Raw genomic sequence first — 21,855 nt, forward strand, 5'->3', positions numbered from 1 at the left:
GCAACCGGAGGAGTCGCCCCCTGCTGGATATTAGACAGAATGCAAGTTTAAGGCACTTCGGTATTTACTTCTCACACCTGGAGTTGCCCACTGGTTAGGAAATGACAGAATTTCCAAATTCAAATTCCAAAATCTCATCGCAACTGAGTAAACTCACACCAATGAAGACCGTGAGATGTCATTGAAAGCTCTGGAAAAAATCAAGTGGAACTTGAGTTAAGATTATTTTGTCAACCTACTTTCAAAGTGATTTAAATTTTGGTAAAAACCTTAAGAAGGATAGCTGTCTGGATATTATCCTATGAGTGTGAATTGTTCCATCGATTGCGTTTGTGCTTCATTAGTGAGAACTGTCTGCATTTACTCTCCACATAATGGCAGCGGAATGACAGGGAATGACCCATTTTCATGTACTACAGTCCGTGTAATTGCTCGCTCCTCTGCCGGCCCGCAAACTGGTACACATTTAGTCACCAGACAGTGAAGCTTCACATTATCATCCCCCAGATCCTACCCTTCCTCTGCACAGGTGCCTTAACCAACTGGAGGGAGTCACTAATGCGGCGACACGGACATGAGCCCTCAAAGACCTGGCATCTGTGAACACTGGCCTCCAAGTGTTCAATATTCAGCTGGAGGCACCGGAGCTGGGGATTGAATATTGTGCACGGTGGTGGTGGTGGTGGTGGTGTTAGGGTGGGCAAGCGTTTATCAACTGCTCCACCTGGGTGCCTAAACGTGTTGAATTTGCTTTGTTTGCATATGTGCTAAAAAGGTGTTTTTGAGACCTGAATACGAGTGAAAAGAAACACAAAGGAACACTGTTTTGTTGTCTCCCACTCACACAGAGCACATAAGCAACCGAGTAACTAACTAACATCATGGCCAGGAAGCAATAACGCTTCTACCGCATCACTTTAATGCCCCCATATGCTGCTGAAATCGCTGACGTAAGGAAATCTAATCTCACAGGAAGTTGTGTGGACCAAACTGCATTAAAAGGCAATGAATAAACATTCACTTATTGCCATTCATTCATTTTCTGCTTTGAGAGTAAAATAAGTGAGGCTTATGCTTAGAATCCCTATGAGTGCATTTGCATTTCTGTGCATTCGGTGCATTTGTATGCATATGCATGTTTGTACGTGTGACATCTAGCCTTGGTACGCATGTATCCATATTTATAAAAGTGTATCTCGGCGTACGCTCATGCATGCATGCATGAGTGTGCCCGTGTGTGTTCATATGTCTGCGTGGGTGTGTGTGAGCAGGTGACCTTTGTGTCTGATGAGGTATCTGCCGAGGACGATGAGGAGGCAGAGCAGGATGAAGACGATTACGGCCACCACCCCTCCGATCACCGCGTGGTCAACCCCCGAAGAGGTCGACATGGCTGTGGGGTCTTAAAAAGAGGGTGGCGGGATAGAGAGGAGAGAAGAGAAAGGAGAAAGGAGAAAAGGAAGTCATGTCGTAATAATAATGAGAAAGGGAATGGGAGAATGGATGAGAAAGAAAGAGACAGAGAGAGATAGAAAATGAGGTAGAGGCAGTGAGAAATAAGGGGAGAGTGGGAAAGAGAGACAGAGATTGAGAGCAGAGAGCGAGGAGTGGGTGACATATGAATATTGGTGGAAACGGGAGACAGATGATGAAAGGCAGCAGAAATAGAGAGAGACAGAGAGAGAGAGAGAGAGAGAGAGAGAGAGAGAGAGAGAGAGGGAGAGAGAATAATGGGGAGAGTGACAGAGAGAAGGCAGACAGAAAAGAAAAGAGCAGGGGAGCAGAGAAGACTTGTCAATATATAATACCCAGGCACAGCGGCAAACCTTCAGAAGACAAAGACAAGGATATGAAAAAAAAGCCAGGCGAAAGAAAAGGGGCCACCGCGTCACCCTCCATTAAAAATTGTTCGTGACTAACATGCAACAGGAATTGAGCAGTTTACCGACCAAGTCCCAATCACTTGTAAGGACCTTGTGGGAACGCGCGCTGCTGATGTCGGGTGAAATCATTGCCCCTTCAGCATTGGTAATTTCCATCTTTTATGCTCTTCTGTGGAATAAGAAGCTCTGAAAACGCTCAGTTTTGAGAAACCCAAGGCTGGATTAACAACCAGGGAATGTGGGCAACTGATCTCAAGCCCCAAAAGCCCCAGATCCTGTTTTTGTGATTCTTTGATTAAATATAAATTTCCAGTTATCTGCTAGTTTATTCCTGCCATGGTGGATCCCACATCATAAAGACACTATACCCAAGTATATTTCCTGAAAGTATACTTGTCATTTTTTCAAAATTAGTTTGCTCAACTTTGTGTTCAAAGAAAAAAACTGCACTTTATGTTTTATTATACTTACTTACATATTTTGGGGTACCTTTGGCTACCAAATAGTACACTAAAATAGCACACAGCTGCACTAATTATACTAAAAGTATAACTAATTATACAAAAAGTATAATTAGTTACTAAAAGTATAATTAGCTTACTTTTAGTATATGCAAAAACACACTGTTGATCACTTGAATTCACAAAGAGGGAGTTTTTGGTTCATTCAAAGTCAGAGTTTATGACCCATAGCACTCGTCTACATATCACTTATATTATGTATTTAGAACTTTTTTATACTTACATTATGCTCAAATTGAGGAGAATGTTTTTAGTTTACTTTGGTGTACTGAAGATAACAACACTTAGTTTGTGTTACATTGAATTGAATACTGTAGGATTTATCAGTTGCGGTTTGAAAACACAACATTCAAGTTTGGTTCAGCGACACCAGAAGCACACACCCTCTGACCTGCCATTAGGGTTAAGGTGCTCGCCAGCAGGTGAAAGTCAACCCCAGGTTCACTCTCGTTTTGGGGCTTTATCTGCTTGACGCTTCGCCTCGCTGTATTTGCGTTTTCTCTGCGCTGTGTCCGCCATTTTCATAGCTACCTCTTGGATGTGTGCTTACAATCTGGCACCTGAGTCTTTACATTGTTTTTATAGGAAAACCCTACTCATTATGCCTTTAAGTTGTACTTAGTATATGAGAGGCTGTACTTAAGGAACAGTGTGTGGTATCACAAATATCCGTCTCTAGAGCCAGTTGTTGTAGAGTAGAGTGCTTGCAGTGTGTGCGTGTGAAGTGAGTGGTGAAGCAAGAGAGAGAGAGCGGCGGCGACAACGGGAGCAAGTAACGTTATCGACTCCGGCCCAAACAGGAAAAGTTACAGAGTTTGGTTTGTCCGTTCAGGGCTACTGTAGAAACATGGCGGTGCAACATGGTGGACTCCGTGGAGCGGACACGCTTCCTATGTAGATATGAATGGCTCTTATTTTCAGGTGATTATATACTGAAGAAAACATACTTATTAATATTATATTCCATTTCTGCCAATATAACTCCCTAATTGTCACACACTGATTCATTAAGATGTACTTAAAAATATTTAAATTGCATTTTTCAGATAATTTTGGCTAAGTTGTGATACAAATATAGCACACTATTTAATGTTTAATTTATGCATTTGAGGTATAATTAGAGCAAAACTGTCCTTATTGATTATATTTATATTAGCAACTCTTTAACTAATTATTTACTTTGAATGAGCACCTAGAAATGTATTATCAATATACTTGTACACTAGTAGAATGCTTGCACAGTTTACAATTGACGTCGCTCAAGCTGAAAACAAGACCTCTTCTCTTCGTCTCTGAAAAGCTGGCATTTTTTTTTAAAGAGGCTAGTTTTTCACCCAACAGCAGAGATTTGATATTTTTTCCACCCCAGTTTGCCTCGCTTCAGCCACTTTAGCTACTTGCCCCTCAGAGAAGAAAGCAATCTACGCAGAAATAATTTGATACATCATTTACTTCGCCTGACTTTTCAGACCGGATCAGACGCCGGCTGTCATTTTGAAAGTCACTCAGATAGGCACAACTCGAAAAGCAGCACTTCTCATACAAAAAGCATAACAAAGGACTTTTCTTTTAAAAAAAAACAAAAAAACAGAAAGGGAGTTAGAAATATAGACTGGCTTGCACTTTGTGAATGTTTGAGGAGGTTAAACCAATGTGGAGGGCAGGGATACAACCAGTCAGAGGAGGAAACAGCTAGCTCATTGTACACCCAATCAGAGGACAAGAACGAGAGATGGAGGCACAGCAACAGCCACTGACAACCACACAAATGTAGACAAAACTGGAACTGAAGAAGGGAGGAACACATTACAACCAGCTGGGACACAAAATGATGGCGTGAACGGACAATTTTGGAGGAAAAAAAGTAACATTTTGGCCAGTTAGACAAGTGAAGGGGCATGACAACAACCAGCTAGAGGCCAGCGGCGGACAGAGAACCGAGAGAAGAGAAGGGGGGGTAGGGAGGATAGTAGCACCAGTCAGAATGACACACACACACACACACACACACACAGAAAGTCAAACACACACTCTGGCTGGCCAGTGTGGAGGTGAGAGGGGCATGCTGACGAGGCGAGGCTGAGAATGAGCCCATAAATCCTGCTGTCAGCATCAAAGGAAAGCAGACAAGACCCAAGAACACCTCGAAGCCTGACCCCTCCGAGCACACACACACACACACACACACACACACACACAGAGAAAAACACACACACATAGAGAAACACACACAGAGGAAGTGGAACACTGTGTAAATGACTTGTACCACTTAAGGGGTCATGCTCGTGTGTGTGTGTGTGTGTGTGTGTGTGTGTGTGTGTGTGTGTGTGTGTCTTTAGAGATAGATGTGAGTGCTGCCTGGTGTGAATGTGAGCTTGGGTTTGGAGCCTGTGTCTGTGCATGTATGGGCAACAACAAAGCATTACGTGGGCAGGAGTATGAAATATTCATCCCTCCGCTCTGAAGTTCAAAGTGTCCCCAGACTTTTTTTTTCCAGGGTGACAGACAGGCAAAAAACAGACAGAGCTACAGACTGACAGACAGACAGACAGGTGGAAAGTTAGAACGACAGAAAGTAAGAACGACAGATGACTGGTGGAAAAGTTATACCTGTAATGTTGGCTGCAGCATCTTCTCAAGTGGATGAGCAGATGGATGTTTAGATTGATGGATGAATGGATGGATGGTTGGTTAGATGAGTGGAGGAGTGTGTGTCGGGGGGAGGTTCGGGTCGGGGTTAGGGATTATCAACGGGAGGAAAGAGGAAAACAAGAAAAAAAAATCCATGAAACAGCTGTGAAATGGCCACACGAAAGCCATTTTTCCTTCATTGTGTTTCTGCAATTCTTCTCTTGCTGTCAGCTTTGAGTATGTGCTTGTGTTTGCATGTGTGCGTGTGAATGTAAAACAAACTCCCAGTATCCTTGACTACTCCACAATCAAGCACAGTTTGTGTATTGAGGGGGAAAAAAATAGCAAAGTAGTAACGTGAATGGTGTTTGTTTTTCCACTCCATTACTAAGCTTCTCGCATCTCTCTTTGTTTGCAAGTGTGAGTGCAAGTGTGTAACTCAGATGGTTTTACCTGTGAAAGTGTAAACTCCATTCAGCCGGACGGAAACTGAGGGAGTAAGGGAGGTGGCGGGGGGGGAGAAGGAGGGGTTGGCGGCGGAAGGAGCTTCGCTTGCGGAGGAGGGAGGTGGGGGAGTCGGGGAGGAGGAGGAGGAGGAGGAGGGAGAGACAGGCAGGTCGGGGAAGAGGACGTTGGAGAGGGCGGTGGCGGTCGACGCGTCAGCCGCAGCCGTGGGGGGGGTGGTGGAAAGGGAGGAGTCGGAGGGAGTGGGGGTGGGGGAAGGGGAGGAGTCGGAGGGGGTGGGGGTGGGGGAAGGGGAGTTGTCTGGGGAGAGGGTGGATGCGAGCTCAGGAGGGGAGGGGGTGGAGGCGAGGTCAGGAGGGGAGGGGGTGGAGGCGAGGTCAAGAGGGGAGGGGGTGGAGGAGGAGGAGGAGGAGTAAGTGCTGGAGCCAGAGAAGACGTCAGGAGGAGAGGAGGGTGGGAGGGAGGAGGTGGAGGAAGATGGAGTGGCAAGGGAGGATAAGGTGGTGTCTGGGTCCATGGGATCTTGGCAGGAGGAGTAAGAGGATGATGAGGATGATGAGGCGTAAGAGGAGTGGGAATGAGCAAGCAAAGCGCAAAAAAAATGGCCATGGATCGAACGAACGGGACACACAAAAGTGAAAGGGAAAGAAGCGCAAGAACGAGCGAAAGCGGTTGGATGGCAAAGCGGTGGCGTTGGTTATGGCGGCGCGTTTGGATGAGAAAAAAAAAATACAAAACAACAAACAAAAACAGGAGGAAAGAAACGAAAGAAAATCAGAAGAGAAAAAAGATGGAAGAAGTACAAGCAAAAGCCACAACAAACGTGAGAAATAAAGAAACGTGATGAAGAAAAGTAAAAGAAGACGACATTCCAACTCTCCCCCCTCTTCCCCATCACACATCCCATTCCTGTCTGTTCTCTTCCCCTCGTTTCACTTTCCCTTATTACCTTGCACCAGAAGTGTGTACTCCCCCTGGCCGTTTCCTATGCCGTTGTCGGCATGGCAGAGGTAGACGCCATTATCTGATTTGTTGAGCATCTCGAAGCGTAAGAAAGCACTGTCCACCTTGGCCAGTGGGGGGAGCTCTCCATCCTTCTTCTCCCATATGTAGGAGGTGGGCCTGTTGAGACAGGAGAGAGAAAGAGAGAAACACAGAGTCCTGAGTTGAACTGTACATGCCCTGCACATTTAAACAAAGAGAAAAAAAAAGTAGAGTAAGTAAAAGTAAAAATCAAAAGAGGGGTGAAGTGATGAGAGGAGAAGGGAGCTGTGATGAGTGCTGCAGGACAAAAGAAATGAAAAGATCGACGGTGAAGTAGAGATGGAAATGGGAGGAGAGGGCAGGCTGGGAGGAATGAAGATGGAAAAAGAAAAAGAAAAGCAGGGGAGGAGAGCAAGCGATAACAAATCAGAGAATGAGATGAATGTTACAGTAACTGACTGAGGGAGAGAACGGGCGATGGAAAAGAGGGAAAGGGCGGCGAGTTGACGCAGCAGACGGTAAAAGCTGAAAAAGGAATGATGAAGAAAATTATGGAAAGGAGGACGGGGTCGGGAGGAGTGGCGCAGCTTGACGAAGAAAAGAGATTAAAAGAGATGGAGGGAGAAGAAGACAACAGAACAAAGATCAGCATTTCAAATCAGCCTGCGTTAAAAAAAAAAAAAAAAAAAATCCATTCTGCATAACAGATTGTGTATGAGAGAGATAGCGAGACGTGTCTTGATAAAAGAATCAATTATGTAAATGTACGAGTCCTTAAGCGCTGTACAGTAATTACAATGACGGGGAGACTGAAACGGGGACAGACCTGAATGGGCTGGACTGATTAATCGCTCTTGGAAATGTGAAAAAACCCTCAGCGACACCTAAAGGTGCAATCCGTAAACTGGTGATGGAGGCCAGGTGGCTATTTGTGCTTGTAAAGGCAGGAACGATACATCTCTCAGAGCAAGCTTTCAAATTCTAGTTTCTAAAAAGGCGAGCCCTATATAATAATTCTATCTGTTGTTGCTGCTGGGCAAAAATGTTCAAAGTGAGTGAAAGCTAATGAGAAACATCGTCTGCTCCCTTGACACCTGCTGCTGAGCAAACACTTGGGAGACTGTAGACTTACTAGGAAGCTCAGACTTTTGAATATGTGTCATTTTAAGATAATAAATCCTAACAATGCTAAAAAATAAAAAAGAGAGAGAGCTCCATCCTGAGGCATATGAACATTCAGCCATGAAATATAAAACAAGCGTGTCCTGACCATGTTTGGCTACGTCGTCTGGTTACCTGCAATAAAACGGATTCAGCTGTTGTATTACACCGCCTCCAAATGCTAGATAATATGCAATTAACTGAACAATTAACTTCTCATTTACAGGCTGTAACTGGTGCAGTGTTATTACACATAATGCTCAAAAGTCAATCGCTGTTATACAGCAGGTAGTTTAAGTGCAGACCGCTGATTGGTCGGACCACGCTGATGATGATTCCCACCATGCATGTCTAAAGTCTGTGTTTTATTCCTGGCCATGAGCTCTGCTTCACTGGAAACTTTTCAATTAGCACGCATGCATTAATAAACACTGCACAAAAAGTCATGATACGCTTGAAGACATTCTTTATTGCAATTATGGGTACTTTGCTGTTGCATATTCCTCCCTCTCCCAGCTGTAATCATTATCATGGTAAAGAATGCGCTATGGGGTGTTTTTGCTAAATTATGTTAATGTCTAAAGTCTTTGTAATCCAACACTTATTTCTACCAAAAGTATCCGTTGTCTGATCAGTGTTTTCACAGTTGGAGATTATTAAAGGATAAGTCTGGTGTGATTTTATATTGTTCTTGTGTTCAACAATGCATTAGTCCAACTCTCATTACTTCCCTGTCTGTGGCACTCAGTCCCCAAGGCCATTGGTTCCTACGGAAGATGGACGTATTAAAGCTGCTCTAATCACTCTTTTTATATAAAAACAATGGATGAAATGACTAATCACCAGCTTTTCTCAGCTCATTGTTTTGGTTTTACAGTCCACGGTTTAACCGTTTGGTTCAGCCAGCTCTCATCAGAGTACTTTCAACTAAAACACATCAGCCCACTGTCACTCCCTGCCCAGTGAAGAAAGTGGAGCTGCTAAAGAGTCCCTATTTCATTTTAGAGTTAGTGGAGACCAAAAAGAAGCTAAAAGGAAAGTTTATTGACTCCCAATATATGCTAGTGTTGCTCTGTGTCTGCTGGATGTGTAAATAAATAAGCCACAGTTCTCCTTGTTCGCCATAAAAACTTTACAAGGTGATAAAATGTGTGGTTTACAACATATTGCGCTGCCCCTATGTGGCCAAAAACATCAATTATTGTATGTTTAAACCAGTGGGCAACTCCGGGGTCTGAGAAGTGAAGCCAATGCTGAAGTGGCTTAAAAATTGCATACTTTCTAATAGCCAGCAGGGGGCGACTCCTCTGGTTGCAAAAAGAAGTCTGATTTTATAGAAGTCTATGAGGAAATGAGCCTACTTCTCATTTGATTTATTACCTCAGTAAACATTGTAAACATGAGTTTATGATCTCAATTACTAGTTTCAAGTCTTTTTAAATACAGCATGATGTTCATTTAGTAAATTACGTCCACTTCTTCTATACAGACTGCGGTTTAAAGATGTGTCACAAATATAGATTCACTTATAAAAAAAGGCTGAGTAATTTCTTAAAACAGCTGGTAACTAGCAAAGGTAACTCAGACGGAAGTTAAATGGTGCATTTGTTGGGGACTATTTTGAGCTGTGGATTGATACACATTTTAGTGACAGCGTATGTAGATTTGACTTAAAATAATGAGTGTAATTAATTTGCCAAAAAAGAGGCAAAACGCACAATAAACAAAGCTAAAGATAAATTTGATTATTATTTCTTTAAAATGTTCTATAGATATCGCGATAATATCGATATCGTGAGTTCTTATGGCCACGATAATAGCGCAGTGAACACTCACGCACAGTAATCAATTCATTGTTGGTTACGGTCAAGAGAAATATAGAAATGGCCGGCCTTATCCTTTTGCAGGTCACAGATTAGTGTAATCCCGTTACATGTCACCTGCTCTGTTCTAACCGTGGCCATGACCTTGCAAACATAAGGAAAGCCTGCACGCAGCAGATCACAGTTATGTAAGGTGTTTTAGCTGTAAATGCGCCCAGCGAATAGTCCTGGTTAAAAGATTCAAGCTCAGAAATGTGATGCAAGCACTCCTGATTGAATAGATGGGACATATAAAAGAAAGTAGAGCACGCATTCCTTTCTCTTCTATTAGAAAGCTCTAGCTGCCGGGCATCAAGGAAACACAGTATAGAATTTGATACGGTAAGTTATTCTTTTGAACCTGACAGGATGTGACCGCCGAGAGAAAAGTGTGTGTCGCGGAATAGAGTGTGACGTTCATTGAGTTTGATTGGGGAGGGCAGCTCGAGGGGAGGAGATGGATCCGAGTGGCTGGGTGTGTCGGAGGAAAGGTGTCGCCGCGGTGATTGGGTTTTGACTGACAGCTGCGGGGGCAACCTGTATCTGATTTGATTGGACACTAGCTCATCCACAAGCGGTGGTGCACACAGCTGAGCACGCTCGCTCCTCTCTAGCACACCGGCTTTCTCTTGTTTGCTCTCCCTCTCTGTCTTAGTCATTCGCTGCTTGTCACCAAATCTTTCTGTCTCCTCTCCGCCCACGCTTCTCTTCCCTTCCCTCTCCTGTCGGTTTGTTTTCTCTCCCTCTCTACCTCTTCTTCTCTTGTCATTTTTTTGCAGCGATGCCACAGCTTCTCTCTTCTCTATAGCCTTATTTTTTTCCATACAGCCTCTGCCACTCAGCTACACTTTTATCTAAAGCCTCTCTGTGTATCGTGATCCCAGCGGGAGTTGAACCCTGAACCCTTACACCGTCAGGACCATTTTGAACTACACATAACCATTTATTACCATACAGCATGGCTGCGTCTTATATAAAACATACATAATTTAATGGCTGCTTTCATCCAGGGTGTATAATTGTATCGCAAATAAATAGAGTTCTAGCATAGGTGCTCCACGTGGGAATTGAACCCCCAGACCGCGGCACACTTGCTTCTCTCCTGTCGATAATTTATCGACTCCTTCGCTGCCTATTAAAGCACGTTCATGCGATGACAGTCACCTCCTCCTGCCCCGCCCCCTATCTGTTCCACCTGCCAATCAAACTAACCGGCTAGTCTTATTCCTAGCCACTCCAGTGATGAGCTGACAGGGGGAGAGAGGGGGAGAAGGGAGGGAGGTGTGACAGGAGAGCAGACCGGGAGGAAGAGGAGGAGGAGGAGGAGGAGGAGGGATGGGGAGTTTAGGGGGGAAAAGGTGCGAGGAGAGATAGAGGAGAGTTATAGGAAAGGACGGGGAGAGGAGGAGGAGGAGGAGGGCAAGGAGGCATCGTGACAAGACGGAGAGGAGCAAACGAGCCGTGAGTGACACGGCGGCGGAGAGATAACCGATGATGGAGGGATGGAGGGAGGCAGGGAGGAGAGGACAGGGGGAGGAGGAGGAGGAGAGTGGATCGATAGGGCTGGTTGGCTGAAGGTTCATCTATAATGCAGAAAGGCCAGGGGAAAGAGTGTATTTGTGTGGGCAGGATTTAAGACGGGGGTTGCAGTTTGCTTCTGTGTACGTGTCGGTGAGTATCAGAGTTATTGTGTACACACTGTATCAGTGAACACGCGAGAGCTTGTACAAGCAGATGTTTTTCGCTAACTGCGCCCATGTGTGTGTTTACATACGTGCCGTGTTTGAACAAGTGGATACTTGCTCAAGAAGGTGTCAGAAATTGCACATGTTACTGTGTAATTTGACACCGTTTCAGTAACTAACTGCGTCTGTTTGTACATGTGAGTCTGCCTCTTTATATGCTGCTCTAAAGTGCCTCTAAAATCTGTTGAATCCCTCCTGGGCAAGGACAGCAGCACCCAACCTGCTCCGGTTATTAGAGTCAGGGCTTCCATCAGCACATTAGTTAGAGCGAAACAGGCCAAGTTTCTATGATAGAAGAAGCACTGGCTTGAATATGAATCTATTGGGTAACTTACAAGACATAAGAATAATATTAAGATTTGGTTCAAGAGATTGAGGTGAGAGATGCCATTAGCACTGGCCGAGAAGAGACGATAAAAAGGCTATACGAGCAGAAGACAGTACATAAACCCTCAGTTAACTGTCCATCCGAAACTGTCCTCACCAGGAAACTGGCAGCATCAGTTAAATGTCCAACTACTATACTCAAAGACCTCTACCGACATCACAGGTTCTTCTAACCTTAACCAAGTAGTTAGTTAGTCGCCTCAACGTGACCAAACCTTAACCATGGAGGTAGCAACTCAGAAATGATGAGTCATATGAGTTTTAGAAGGCACTGATGGGCACTTTTTGTAGTTAAAGCTTCAGTAGGCAGAACATTTTGGGCATCATTGGGCAAAAAATCCATTATAACCTTTCAGCATATTGTAATTCAAGTGTTCGGAGAGAAAACTAGACTTCTCTACCTCCTCATGGCTCTATTTTCAGGCTTTAAAAAATCTAGCCATTGACGTGAGAATTTGACCAATCACAGGTCATTTCAGAGAGAGAACGTTCCTATTGAGCATTCCTATTGGTTGTGCTCCGGCTGGTGGGCGGTGCTTGGTATTTACTCAACAGATCTCAACATGACTGCCGGGTCACGAACTTTCTCATTTTACAGCTAAACAGTACACTACAAGATGTTTCTGAAAACATTTGAGGTGAGAAATAGGCATTACAGTAACAAAATATTGATTCGTATTTGATCAGTGCTGCCTAGTTTGACCGTTTGATCAGAGTTCCCGAGTGATTGACAGCCGGCTCTCATAGACGGCAGACTCCAGATCAGCTCTGACTGGTTGTTTTCCTCCGGTCTGTGAAATCTTGCAGATTCCAGTAGGAGCACCGGAGGACACCATAAGACACAGAGGCACATGACTTTTTTTCAGATGACTTGTCTCATGCACTACTGTCAGGATATAGTGACCGTTTTATGAAAAAATATTTTTTTTAAATCATATTTGCTCCATTCTCGCCTACTGCTGCTTTAACGTATGAGAATTTGTTGGTCCATCTGGAGTCAACAAACAGTAAACACTTTCTGATCATTTGTAAATTACATTTGCAAGGTTCATCACACAGATATGAACACATGAACCGCTCATGTGCTGCTGTGGCTCTGGTGAACAGAATGTACCACATGTACTAGGAAGTCCTCTTACTCTGGTAAAATGTGAGCATAAGAGGAAGAAAGCCTTAGTTATGACCACGTTGTTTAGTACATTTATATTGTTTGGAATTTCTGTTTTCATTTAATTACTTAAAGGTTATATTGAAGTCAATAAACTCACTACTAATTAGTCAGTCGGTAGGTGACCGTGTATGCGTGTAACGGTGCATTTGGTGTCCACTATGTGTTTAAATCAGTGAAAGTGTGTAAGTGTGTGTGTCCATGCATACGGGCAGACATGGTGTGAATGAGATGTGTGTGCATGTGTGTGTGTGTCTTACTGTGGGTTGCCGTTGCCAAAACACTCAAGATGAAACTTCTCCCCCTCTCTAGGCAGATCGCTCTCAGGCAGGATCTGCACGTTTGGGGAAACTGTAAGTGGAAGACAAACACACACACACAGACACACAGACACACACACACACACACACACACACACACACACACACACACACACACACACAGAGAGAGTATAGTTACATAACACAGGACTCAAAACCGCACAGACATGCACACGGCGCAGACGGTCTCATTCATTCATCCCCGTCTCAAATCTACTCCCATCTGCATCCTGTAGGCGTCCCCATCTCTCTGCCTCCCACAATGACATAACCCCTTACACAACAACATCACTTTCCCTCGGCGATGCAGTACCGCCGTCTCGCCCACAGGGTGGCAGCACCGACACAAACTCCGACGCGGCTCCGTTTTCTAGTTTCATTTCAGATGATGACAACCTGCACTTCTCATCCACAGTGACTCAACTCTGGGCACCGGCAGAGGAAGGTTAAATTCCTGTGTGGTCATTATTACAGGTAGCTAATGTGAAATTATTGGAGCAGAGATCAAACTGCAAAGGAGGGAAATGTGCCTCGGCTGCCTAATAAAAGAGGAGGCAGAAATAAAAAGACAGCAGTTTTTAACGTTTTACTTTGCATTTCCCTCTCACATCTGTCTGTCCTCTACTCTCCCTCTCCTCCCCCTCCCCCCAAGCATCCTCTGTATCCCATCTCCTCCCCATTTCCCCAGTTGACTCACACAACACCCGCAGAGTGTGCTCGCTCCTCTTGTCCCCCGGGGCGAGAGAGGGATGGTCGACGGCGCAGGTGATGAGGGCGTTGTTGTCGTCGCGGCTCACCTCCAGGGTGAGCTCGCTGCTCACGTTGTATGTGGGATCGTCTTGAACGGACTCCACCACGTCTGGACGTCCTGAGGTGAAAAGGGACGAGAGAGGGGGGGGAGGGGACAGTCAAGATGAAGGTGTCTACGTCTCAACCAGGGATTAGAACAACACAGATACAAAAAGACACACCACTCGTACACTAAAGCAGCGAAAAAAGGTTCCTTTTTCACTGTAATTAGGATGCGGTGGTTTCATGTTGTAGAACTGTACAGAGCTGCAATGACCCCCATTTGTTCCCATTAAATGAAAAATGCCTTCTCTGTGCAGTTACCTTGTGCCCCTGGGTGTTTCACTCTGCTATCTATCATTATATGCCACAGATACTGTATGTCTAACAATGCATTTACTCACATTTCTACAGCAATATCACACCTTTTCTCTCCCTAAAAGAATCCTTTTTTTTTTCTGTTGACTCATCCGATGATGTATACAAATGTTTTATTCAATAAAATATAATCACAGATTGTATGATAACCCTTAAACGTGCCATCGTATAAAATCGGCAGGTCTATCTTTGTCTTCAGGGTAACTAGCAGCAGTAACATGAAACGATTAGTCAGTCAGTGGATCAACCGAAAATGAATCAACAACTATTTTTATAATTGATTCATGTTTTAAGTAGGACTGTCCCGAAAGCTTCGGCGAGAAATATTTGAAGGTATTCGAAGCTTCGCAACGTGGCACAGCAGGCTAACATGTTCTTCTGTTTCCATCTCCCCTGTTTCAGGGCCCGGGACAGTGCTGCTGCTGCACTACTGTACACACAAGCACCTCTACACAGCAGTCGGGTTTGCAGCATTTGCTGCATTTCTCTGTTTAACTTTGGGTTTTTGAACTCTCGGTCAGAAAAAAAAGTAATTTGAAGACATCATCTTGGGTTACGATGGGCGTCTTATAGCCCAAGCTATTAATCTGTTAATCAAAAAGCTAATCTTGAGATGAATCAATGATGAAAATAACCGTTAGCTACCGCTCTAAATTGCTTCTATTTTCCAAAGTGCTGTGATTGTGGTCGAATTGATTTGAATGTACGCACATCTAAAAGGGTATAATATATATATAACAACTCCAGACGGCGTGAGAACAGTTTTTTCTGGTAACAAAGGTTATCATATCCTTTCAGTCTTAACATCCTGCCACAACATCCTTGTTCTTGAGGAAACATGTAAAGAAAATTTCAATCTCAAAGCTTCTTCAGAAGTCAATGTTGCAGCTCCAAATGGCAGCGAGAGTTAACTGAAAAATTCAGTTCCCTTCAGTACCCAGAACTCCTGTAATGTAACATCAGTAAACTACACACAGCGCGCTCATGTTTACTAACCAGGCCAGTCTGTGATGTTTCATGCTGAAGGACACCAAAGGGACGAGGGAGGCCAAAGATCTAATGCAGCTGAGTCCAGCTTTCTTTGGACTCACTTGCTCGCTGTTGCTTAGGAGACAGCATGCATTTCCATCACTGAGGACGGAGAGGCAACTATACCCAAGCACAGACTTTGAGTTTTGGTAAATAAAGGAGAATCTTAACAGCAATCTGTTGCAGCCGTAAATCATTATTTAGCCCGATAAAACAGGTCTGTTTTTATGATGCACTGTAGGTTTAATATGCACAGATTTTCATACAGAGACGCTTCCATTTGATGTCGTTTCCCCTTTATTTTACATTTCTGGCAGCAGCTGCAGCAGCAGTCTGTGCAGGATAAAAAGAAAACAGGAGAGCTGTGCAGGTGCAGGCGGGTCTGTGCAGCAGAGTTAGACAACGTATGAAAGCATAAACACAGTGGAGACTGTCATCCGGAGATCGCACTCTATTGTAAGAAAAAAATATAAAACTGGGTGGTCGGACCGTGAAAGTGGTTGGTGAATCTTGGAAAGTGGACCAGAACCTTATCACTTTCTCTCGCGTGGAGCGACACACACACACACACACACACACACACAAACGGGCATGCACACACAAGCATGGGCACATGTAGGTCAAGCTTATGAATAACATATACACAGAGGAGGCAGAGATAGTGGCAAGGGAGAAGATTGGAAAACACACACTTTTTCCTCTGTCTCTCTCTCTCAAACACACAGATATCACAGACCTCCTCCTCCTCTTCCTCCTACTCCTCCCCCTCCAGAGAACTCTTCAAATACCACTGGACCTAATGACATCTCTCTTTTTATTACCATAACCAGTCCTCTGACCCGTGGAGAAAATGAGTTTACTTCCAGGTGCATTTCAATAATCCTGCGCCACTCAGAGGAGTCTTTTCGTCACTGTCTGCCTCTCTCACTATCCTCTCTCTCTCTCTCTCTCTCTCTCTCTCTCTCTCTCTCTCTCTCTCTCTCTCTCTCTCTCTCTCTCTCTCTCTCTCTCTCTCTCTCTCTCTCTCTCTCTCTCTCTGCACACACACAAACACAGATCGTGCACAGCCTTTATTAAAGACCACGGATCTCCGAAAACCAGACCTGAGAATGAAAAAAAAATCCTGTTTGTTTACTCACTGACTCCTGTGTACAGTATTTTTCCAAATCATACAATTGAGTTTTAATAAGTTTTCCAGGCCCAAGGGGTCATTGGACTGACTCAACGCATTAATTAATGGGAAGAAAATAAGATGCAGTCAGTTTAAGCGCTTTTTTCCCAAGACAGCAGTGATGCACATTTCCTCATCATTCACATTTCCTCAGTTCATTATTAGATAATCAGGGTAGATTTGCATGTCAGCTGCTACGCAACGCAGCAACAAGCATATCGAGCTGGGACGCAGTAACAGGTGGTTACACTGGATTAGGTAACAGACTCCTAAAGGGCCAGTTCACCCTATTTACATTTAAAAAAACATGTTTTAGCCATGCAGATCATTTTTGCTTTCTGCCCAGCTTTTCATAAACTTGTTTTGATATTCCTGTCTCCACCCATGGAGTTTAATGAAATTTCAATTGTGGTGTACACAGCAGTGAAAAGTGTCTGTTTAATCCACAGCACAGGCTGTGAGCAGTTTATCATACTTGGTAATATTTCTCTGTTAGAAAGTAGTTCCGATGAAGGAAATGAAAACTGCTCCTGCTGTGTTTTGTGGATTACCCAGAGTATCAAGGATTAGGGATGCACCCATCCGACTTTTTCGGTCGTGATACCGATAACAATACCTGAGCTTTGGGTATCGGTTAGGCTTGTCGCAGGAGTCGGTGTTACCGGTGTTAAAAGATGGTCGGGCACACACCGATTATATTACATACCCACATGCTTTTTTTTTTTACAGAAATAAAACCCATTTAGTTCATTTCGGCGTATCAGCGGCGTGTTATCAATACATAGTTGGATGACGGACGTTACAAACTGAAAGTGAAAGGGTCTGCTCCGTACGGAGTCTCAACTCAGAGTAGCAGGAGTCATATTTCACACACACGGGATGAGAGAGAGTTGACAGACAAGACGATGGTGGAGGATTTGGTGTCGAAGCGAAAAGGAAAAGTGCCTATTTGACAATATTTCAGATTTATATCCAACTCTATAAGGGAACCATAACGTTAATGAGTTAATCGCCATGAGGAGGACGGAGCGGTCACAGTCGGTGTGCGTGGCGGAGCAGCGCTGGTTGCGGGCCCAGCAGAGAAAGCTCGACCTGAGAGGCCAGACACACCGCCACCCAACGTTAAAGATCAAAATAAGCGGGCTACACATATTGAGCGTCATCTTTTCTTGTAAAATGGCCGGTGTAATCGGTAACACCGGTGTTGTCACAAGTTTATTAACTGGTTGGAAAACTCCCTCACCATCACATCTCTAGTATCGGTGGATATCGAGTACCGATCTGATACCAGTGTTTAATTAATAAGCTGTATGCCTCACTGTGTGGGAGTGACTGGGATCATTCTTTTATGTGTAAGGCAACGTCAGGCTTGTCTTAAAAGTTGCGTCTCTAACTTTGCAAAAAATGGAACAAATAAATACATAAGATATAAATTCATGAAATTGTTATTTATTATTAAAATAATAAATCATACGCCAGCAACTTGGTAAAAATCTTCAAAATTAACAATAAATTACAGTTCATGTGTAAACCTTTTATTGCAGCAACAAATTGGGCAAAACTATGGAATTAAAATGCCAGTGTGTATAGTATATAAACATAGTAATGAATAGATCGGCCTCATTGTCACAGATACCTGATCCAGCTATTTAAGTCAGTATTGGCCAGATATCCGATCTGGTATCGGTATCGGTGCATTCCTAACCAGGATGTTGTTTCTGGAAATTTATGAAAATGTCATTTTTTAAATACCGTGAGCACCAAATTCTATTCACAAACCATTGTGTTGGGGTTGAGGCAGAGATATTGGAGACATGTCAAAACCTGGACAAATAAAATGGAAACTATGTAAGTGAGAATATGTCATTTGGGTGAACCGACCCTGAAGTGTGAGTGGCTTACAGAATTACGTGAAAGGGATCATCCTTACTGATGACGCAACAGAGAATCATCATCTGACTCAACAGTTCCCCTCAGCTCTATGAAGTGTTTCAGTGTTTTCTCAACTCTGATAAACCCACTGACTGTACACTACCTGTCCAACACCAACCGGCAGACGGACACAGTTAGCGACTAGCTGGTGAACATAGCGGAGCATTTAACGGCTACATATTTACCGTGGAGACTGAAACAGAGCCCCTGAAAGAGACTTACATCCATCAGGTGGACACAAACACGGCTCCAAATGAATGATAATGCTGCAATGTATCTGCTGGATATCTAAATAAGCGTCGACATATCAGCTTTATAAAGTGATAATATGTCAGTGTTGGTAGCAGCATGTTTCCGCTGCTCTCAAGTCAGTTAAAGCAGGTTTAATTTACTGTATGTGCTTATATAGAAAGTTGTACACTCATGCTAGTGAACAGACTGGGTATGCAGACTGTAGAAGAGACCATGCAACAGGAAGCATGATGCGGAGCTGATGGTAAAAATAAAGGTGTGGGAAATGATGGTTGTTCAGTGTTAAATATAGCAGACTCCAGATCAGCTCTGATTGGTTGTTTTCATCCGGTCTGTGAAATCTTGCAGATGCCATTAGGGACACCGGAGGACACAGAGGCACATGATTTTTTTTCGAGATTACCGGCCTCATGCACTACTGTCAGGATATAGTGACCGTTTTATAAAAATAACTTTTTTTAATCCTATTTGCTCCAATTCTACCCACTGTTGCTTTAAGAGATTTTAACATTTCGTTCTTCGACATAAAATACATCAGTAAATATCCCACTCGTGAATTTTGAAGCTTTTAAGTGTCTTAAAAGGGCATTTGCTAACAAGTGGCTAAATGAGACTAAACGTCATCACGGCAAACATTTTTTTCTTTTAGCTGACGTGAAGTCATGTGACCGTGGTGTAGTTCGTTTATAGCCTAACGTTAGCTTTCTACTTCTGGCAATTGCATTTACGCTTCAAAAATCAGAAAAGTGGTGTTCATTTGTGAAGATTATACGCAACAAAACGTATAAGTATCATAAAGATTTGTTTGCCACAGAAGTTATCCAAAAAATCCAAGATCCAAAAATGCCATTGGCTTTTTGTCAAGGGAACCAGTGCAATTCTAACTTCCTGGTTGGCCTATAAATGCGTCATCCCTGCACTACTCTCTATGCTTTCCTCTTTTAGAGAGCTCACATCCTGGCAAATGTATTTAGTTTTATATAAACCTGCTTACAAGAGAAGGCCACACACTGTAACTCGTACTTCCACATATTTGTTTATCTAAACACCATGTGTCACTCTACATCCTCAAGTCATCCTGTATAATCCACTTATAGCATCAAATTTTATATTGTTGCCTTTTCACATGATTCATTACTATTAAAAACAGTTCAAAAGTTCACAAAAATACCAAATAATTACAAAAACATATCATATCATTAAAGTTATGTTTAATGTAATGACTGATAAATCATTTAAAAGAGAATATGAATATGCAATTATATTTTTCCAGCATTCGTGTAAGTGTGTGTGGAATTCACCTTCTTTAATATTTAAACTCGACAATACTCCAGCACCTGCTAAAAATTTAATGGGATGCTTCTACCTTTTTTTTTTTATTAAAACTACTATTCCTCGAATAAAAAGGTGGGCAACCGGCACATCCTTGAGACTAACTTCCCCCCAAGGTGGTGATGCGATGCAGATGAGGTGCTGGTGCTGCTGATGCTTCAACCCTCAAGCGTACAATCCACCATAAAATAATCGTATTAGGAGAATCAAACAACCGGATGCAGCAATTACTGCGTCCAGCTTGTTTGGGCATTTAAGGGCTGGAGAAGTGTGTTTGTTGTGACCACAGTTTAGAGCTGAAGCATCAGTCACTTAATCGATTAGTGGCCGGAACCAAAATAATTTAGTCTCATAATGAGATGTAAAATGTTGTTTTTATAATCAAAGAAATGAATCTGCCAGGGCGTCGTGTGCTTTGAATGCAGATTCAACTGTGTGATATCTTGTGAGATGTTGAAACATTTATGGGTGAGTGAAATTATCCAAACAAATTATATATTTTTACTTAGAAAATATCCTAATGCAGTACATACTAATAAAAGATTTATTACAGTAACATTTTTTGCAGTCCACACCAATTCATCCAATCTATCATTTCAAGACATTTAAGTAAAAATGCCAATCAATAGCGGGGGTTCTACTTCTCAAAAGTTAGTATTTGCAGCTTGTCTCTTTTTCATATTATTGATGCAAGTTAACCTCTTAGGCCCTAAGGTGCTGGAAGATGTGTTTCGCCTAGACAGACATACACAAAATAAATCAAGAATAGCTCCACAACTACCAGGTCTGTATGCATGATCTTGGTCTCTATGGATAGGTAAGACCTCAGAGAATGAATCCCCAGTGTAAGTAACACTGTGACTGTTACTATGCCTGAGTGAATTGTAATGAACCAAAGGAAAAAATTACATTTTTATCCTCGCCTAAAACGTTTTCTAGATTAGACAGTGGATAACACCATTATAGCAATGATGCCATGCACAGAGACGCCACTGAATTCATTCAGCAACTCCTCGACTACAACTGTGCAAAAGCAGATATAAATAACACAAAGCACATAGATTCTACAATGGTTTTAGTAAGGATAGGACCAGGCGGACTCTCCATTTGGCTACTTGGATACCCAAAGTGTGCCAAATGGGTTTTCTATCTCTTGAAATGGAATTTGGCTATAAAAATACTACTGTTATCCACTACAGGAGGCTATGTGCACACAATGGAGCCTTTACCCTGTGCATCATGAGATTCTACCATTGTGCACAATATAAAATCAATAAAAAACAAGTAAATTGTATAACTTTGGACCGTTAGTCGTACGAAACAAGTAATTTAAAGTCGTCCCTTTGGGCTCTGGTAAATTGTGATGAACATTTTTCACTATATTTTGACATTTTACCGACAAAACCCAAAAAATATTGCGATAATGAATCAATAATGAAAGTAATCATCAGTTGCAGCCCTATTCTGGATCAAAAACAACATATAAAAAAGAGCAGCTGGACCACTGTGGAACGGCAAAGTGAGTAAAACTTCTTATTATATTCAACAACTTTGCCAACTAAACAAGGCGCTTAACCCCCCAGCTACTCCAGTTGAAGCTGCTGCCAAAAAGTAGAAGTTCTCCTTGGCATCTCCGAGGTGTGAAAACGTCTAACTGTGTAGCAATGCGTGGCTTAACACCACCGTGCACGCTCAGCGAAAGCCCTTCCCTGGATAAGGGGGGGGAGGTTTTAAAATAATCAAAACTCATCACTTCTAAGCTTAAATCGGATTACGCTGTCCAGTGAAAGCGCTCCATTCTGATTTGAGCGCTCGTATGAGGTCATCTAATTCGGATAGAGAGTT

The 21,855-nt window shown here is 43.0% G+C and overlaps 1 protein-coding gene across 5 annotated transcripts in view; it reads right to left on the reverse strand.

The window, feature by feature from the left end:
- Nucleotides 1-21,855, reverse strand: part of cadm3 (cell adhesion molecule 3) — a 108,440-nt gene that overhangs the window by 7,217 nt on the left and 79,368 nt on the right. The window contains exons 6-11 of one of the 5 annotated variants that reach the window (XM_074652137.1): nt 13,825-13,995; nt 13,068-13,158; nt 6,450-6,622; nt 5,489-6,022; nt 5,015-5,035; nt 1,277-1,393 (exon numbers count right to left, since the gene is read on the reverse strand). In XM_074652137.1, coding sequence (XP_074508238.1) covers nt 1,277-1,393; nt 5,015-5,035; nt 5,489-6,022; nt 6,450-6,622; nt 13,068-13,158; nt 13,825-13,995 — 1,107 coding nt within the window. Of the gene's footprint in view, nt 1-1,276; nt 1,403-5,014; nt 5,036-5,488; nt 6,023-6,449; nt 6,623-13,067; nt 13,159-13,824; nt 13,996-21,855 lie in introns of all 5 variants that reach the window. The other 4 variants (XM_074652136.1, XM_074652139.1, XM_074652138.1 and 1 more) reach the window with 4 other exon arrangements.

Source organism: Sebastes fasciatus, chromosome 11 (genome assembly GCF_043250625.1).
Source record: "Sebastes fasciatus isolate fSebFas1 chromosome 11, fSebFas1.pri, whole genome shotgun sequence".
Taxonomy (NCBI): Eukaryota; Metazoa; Chordata; class Actinopteri; order Perciformes; family Sebastidae; genus Sebastes; species Sebastes fasciatus.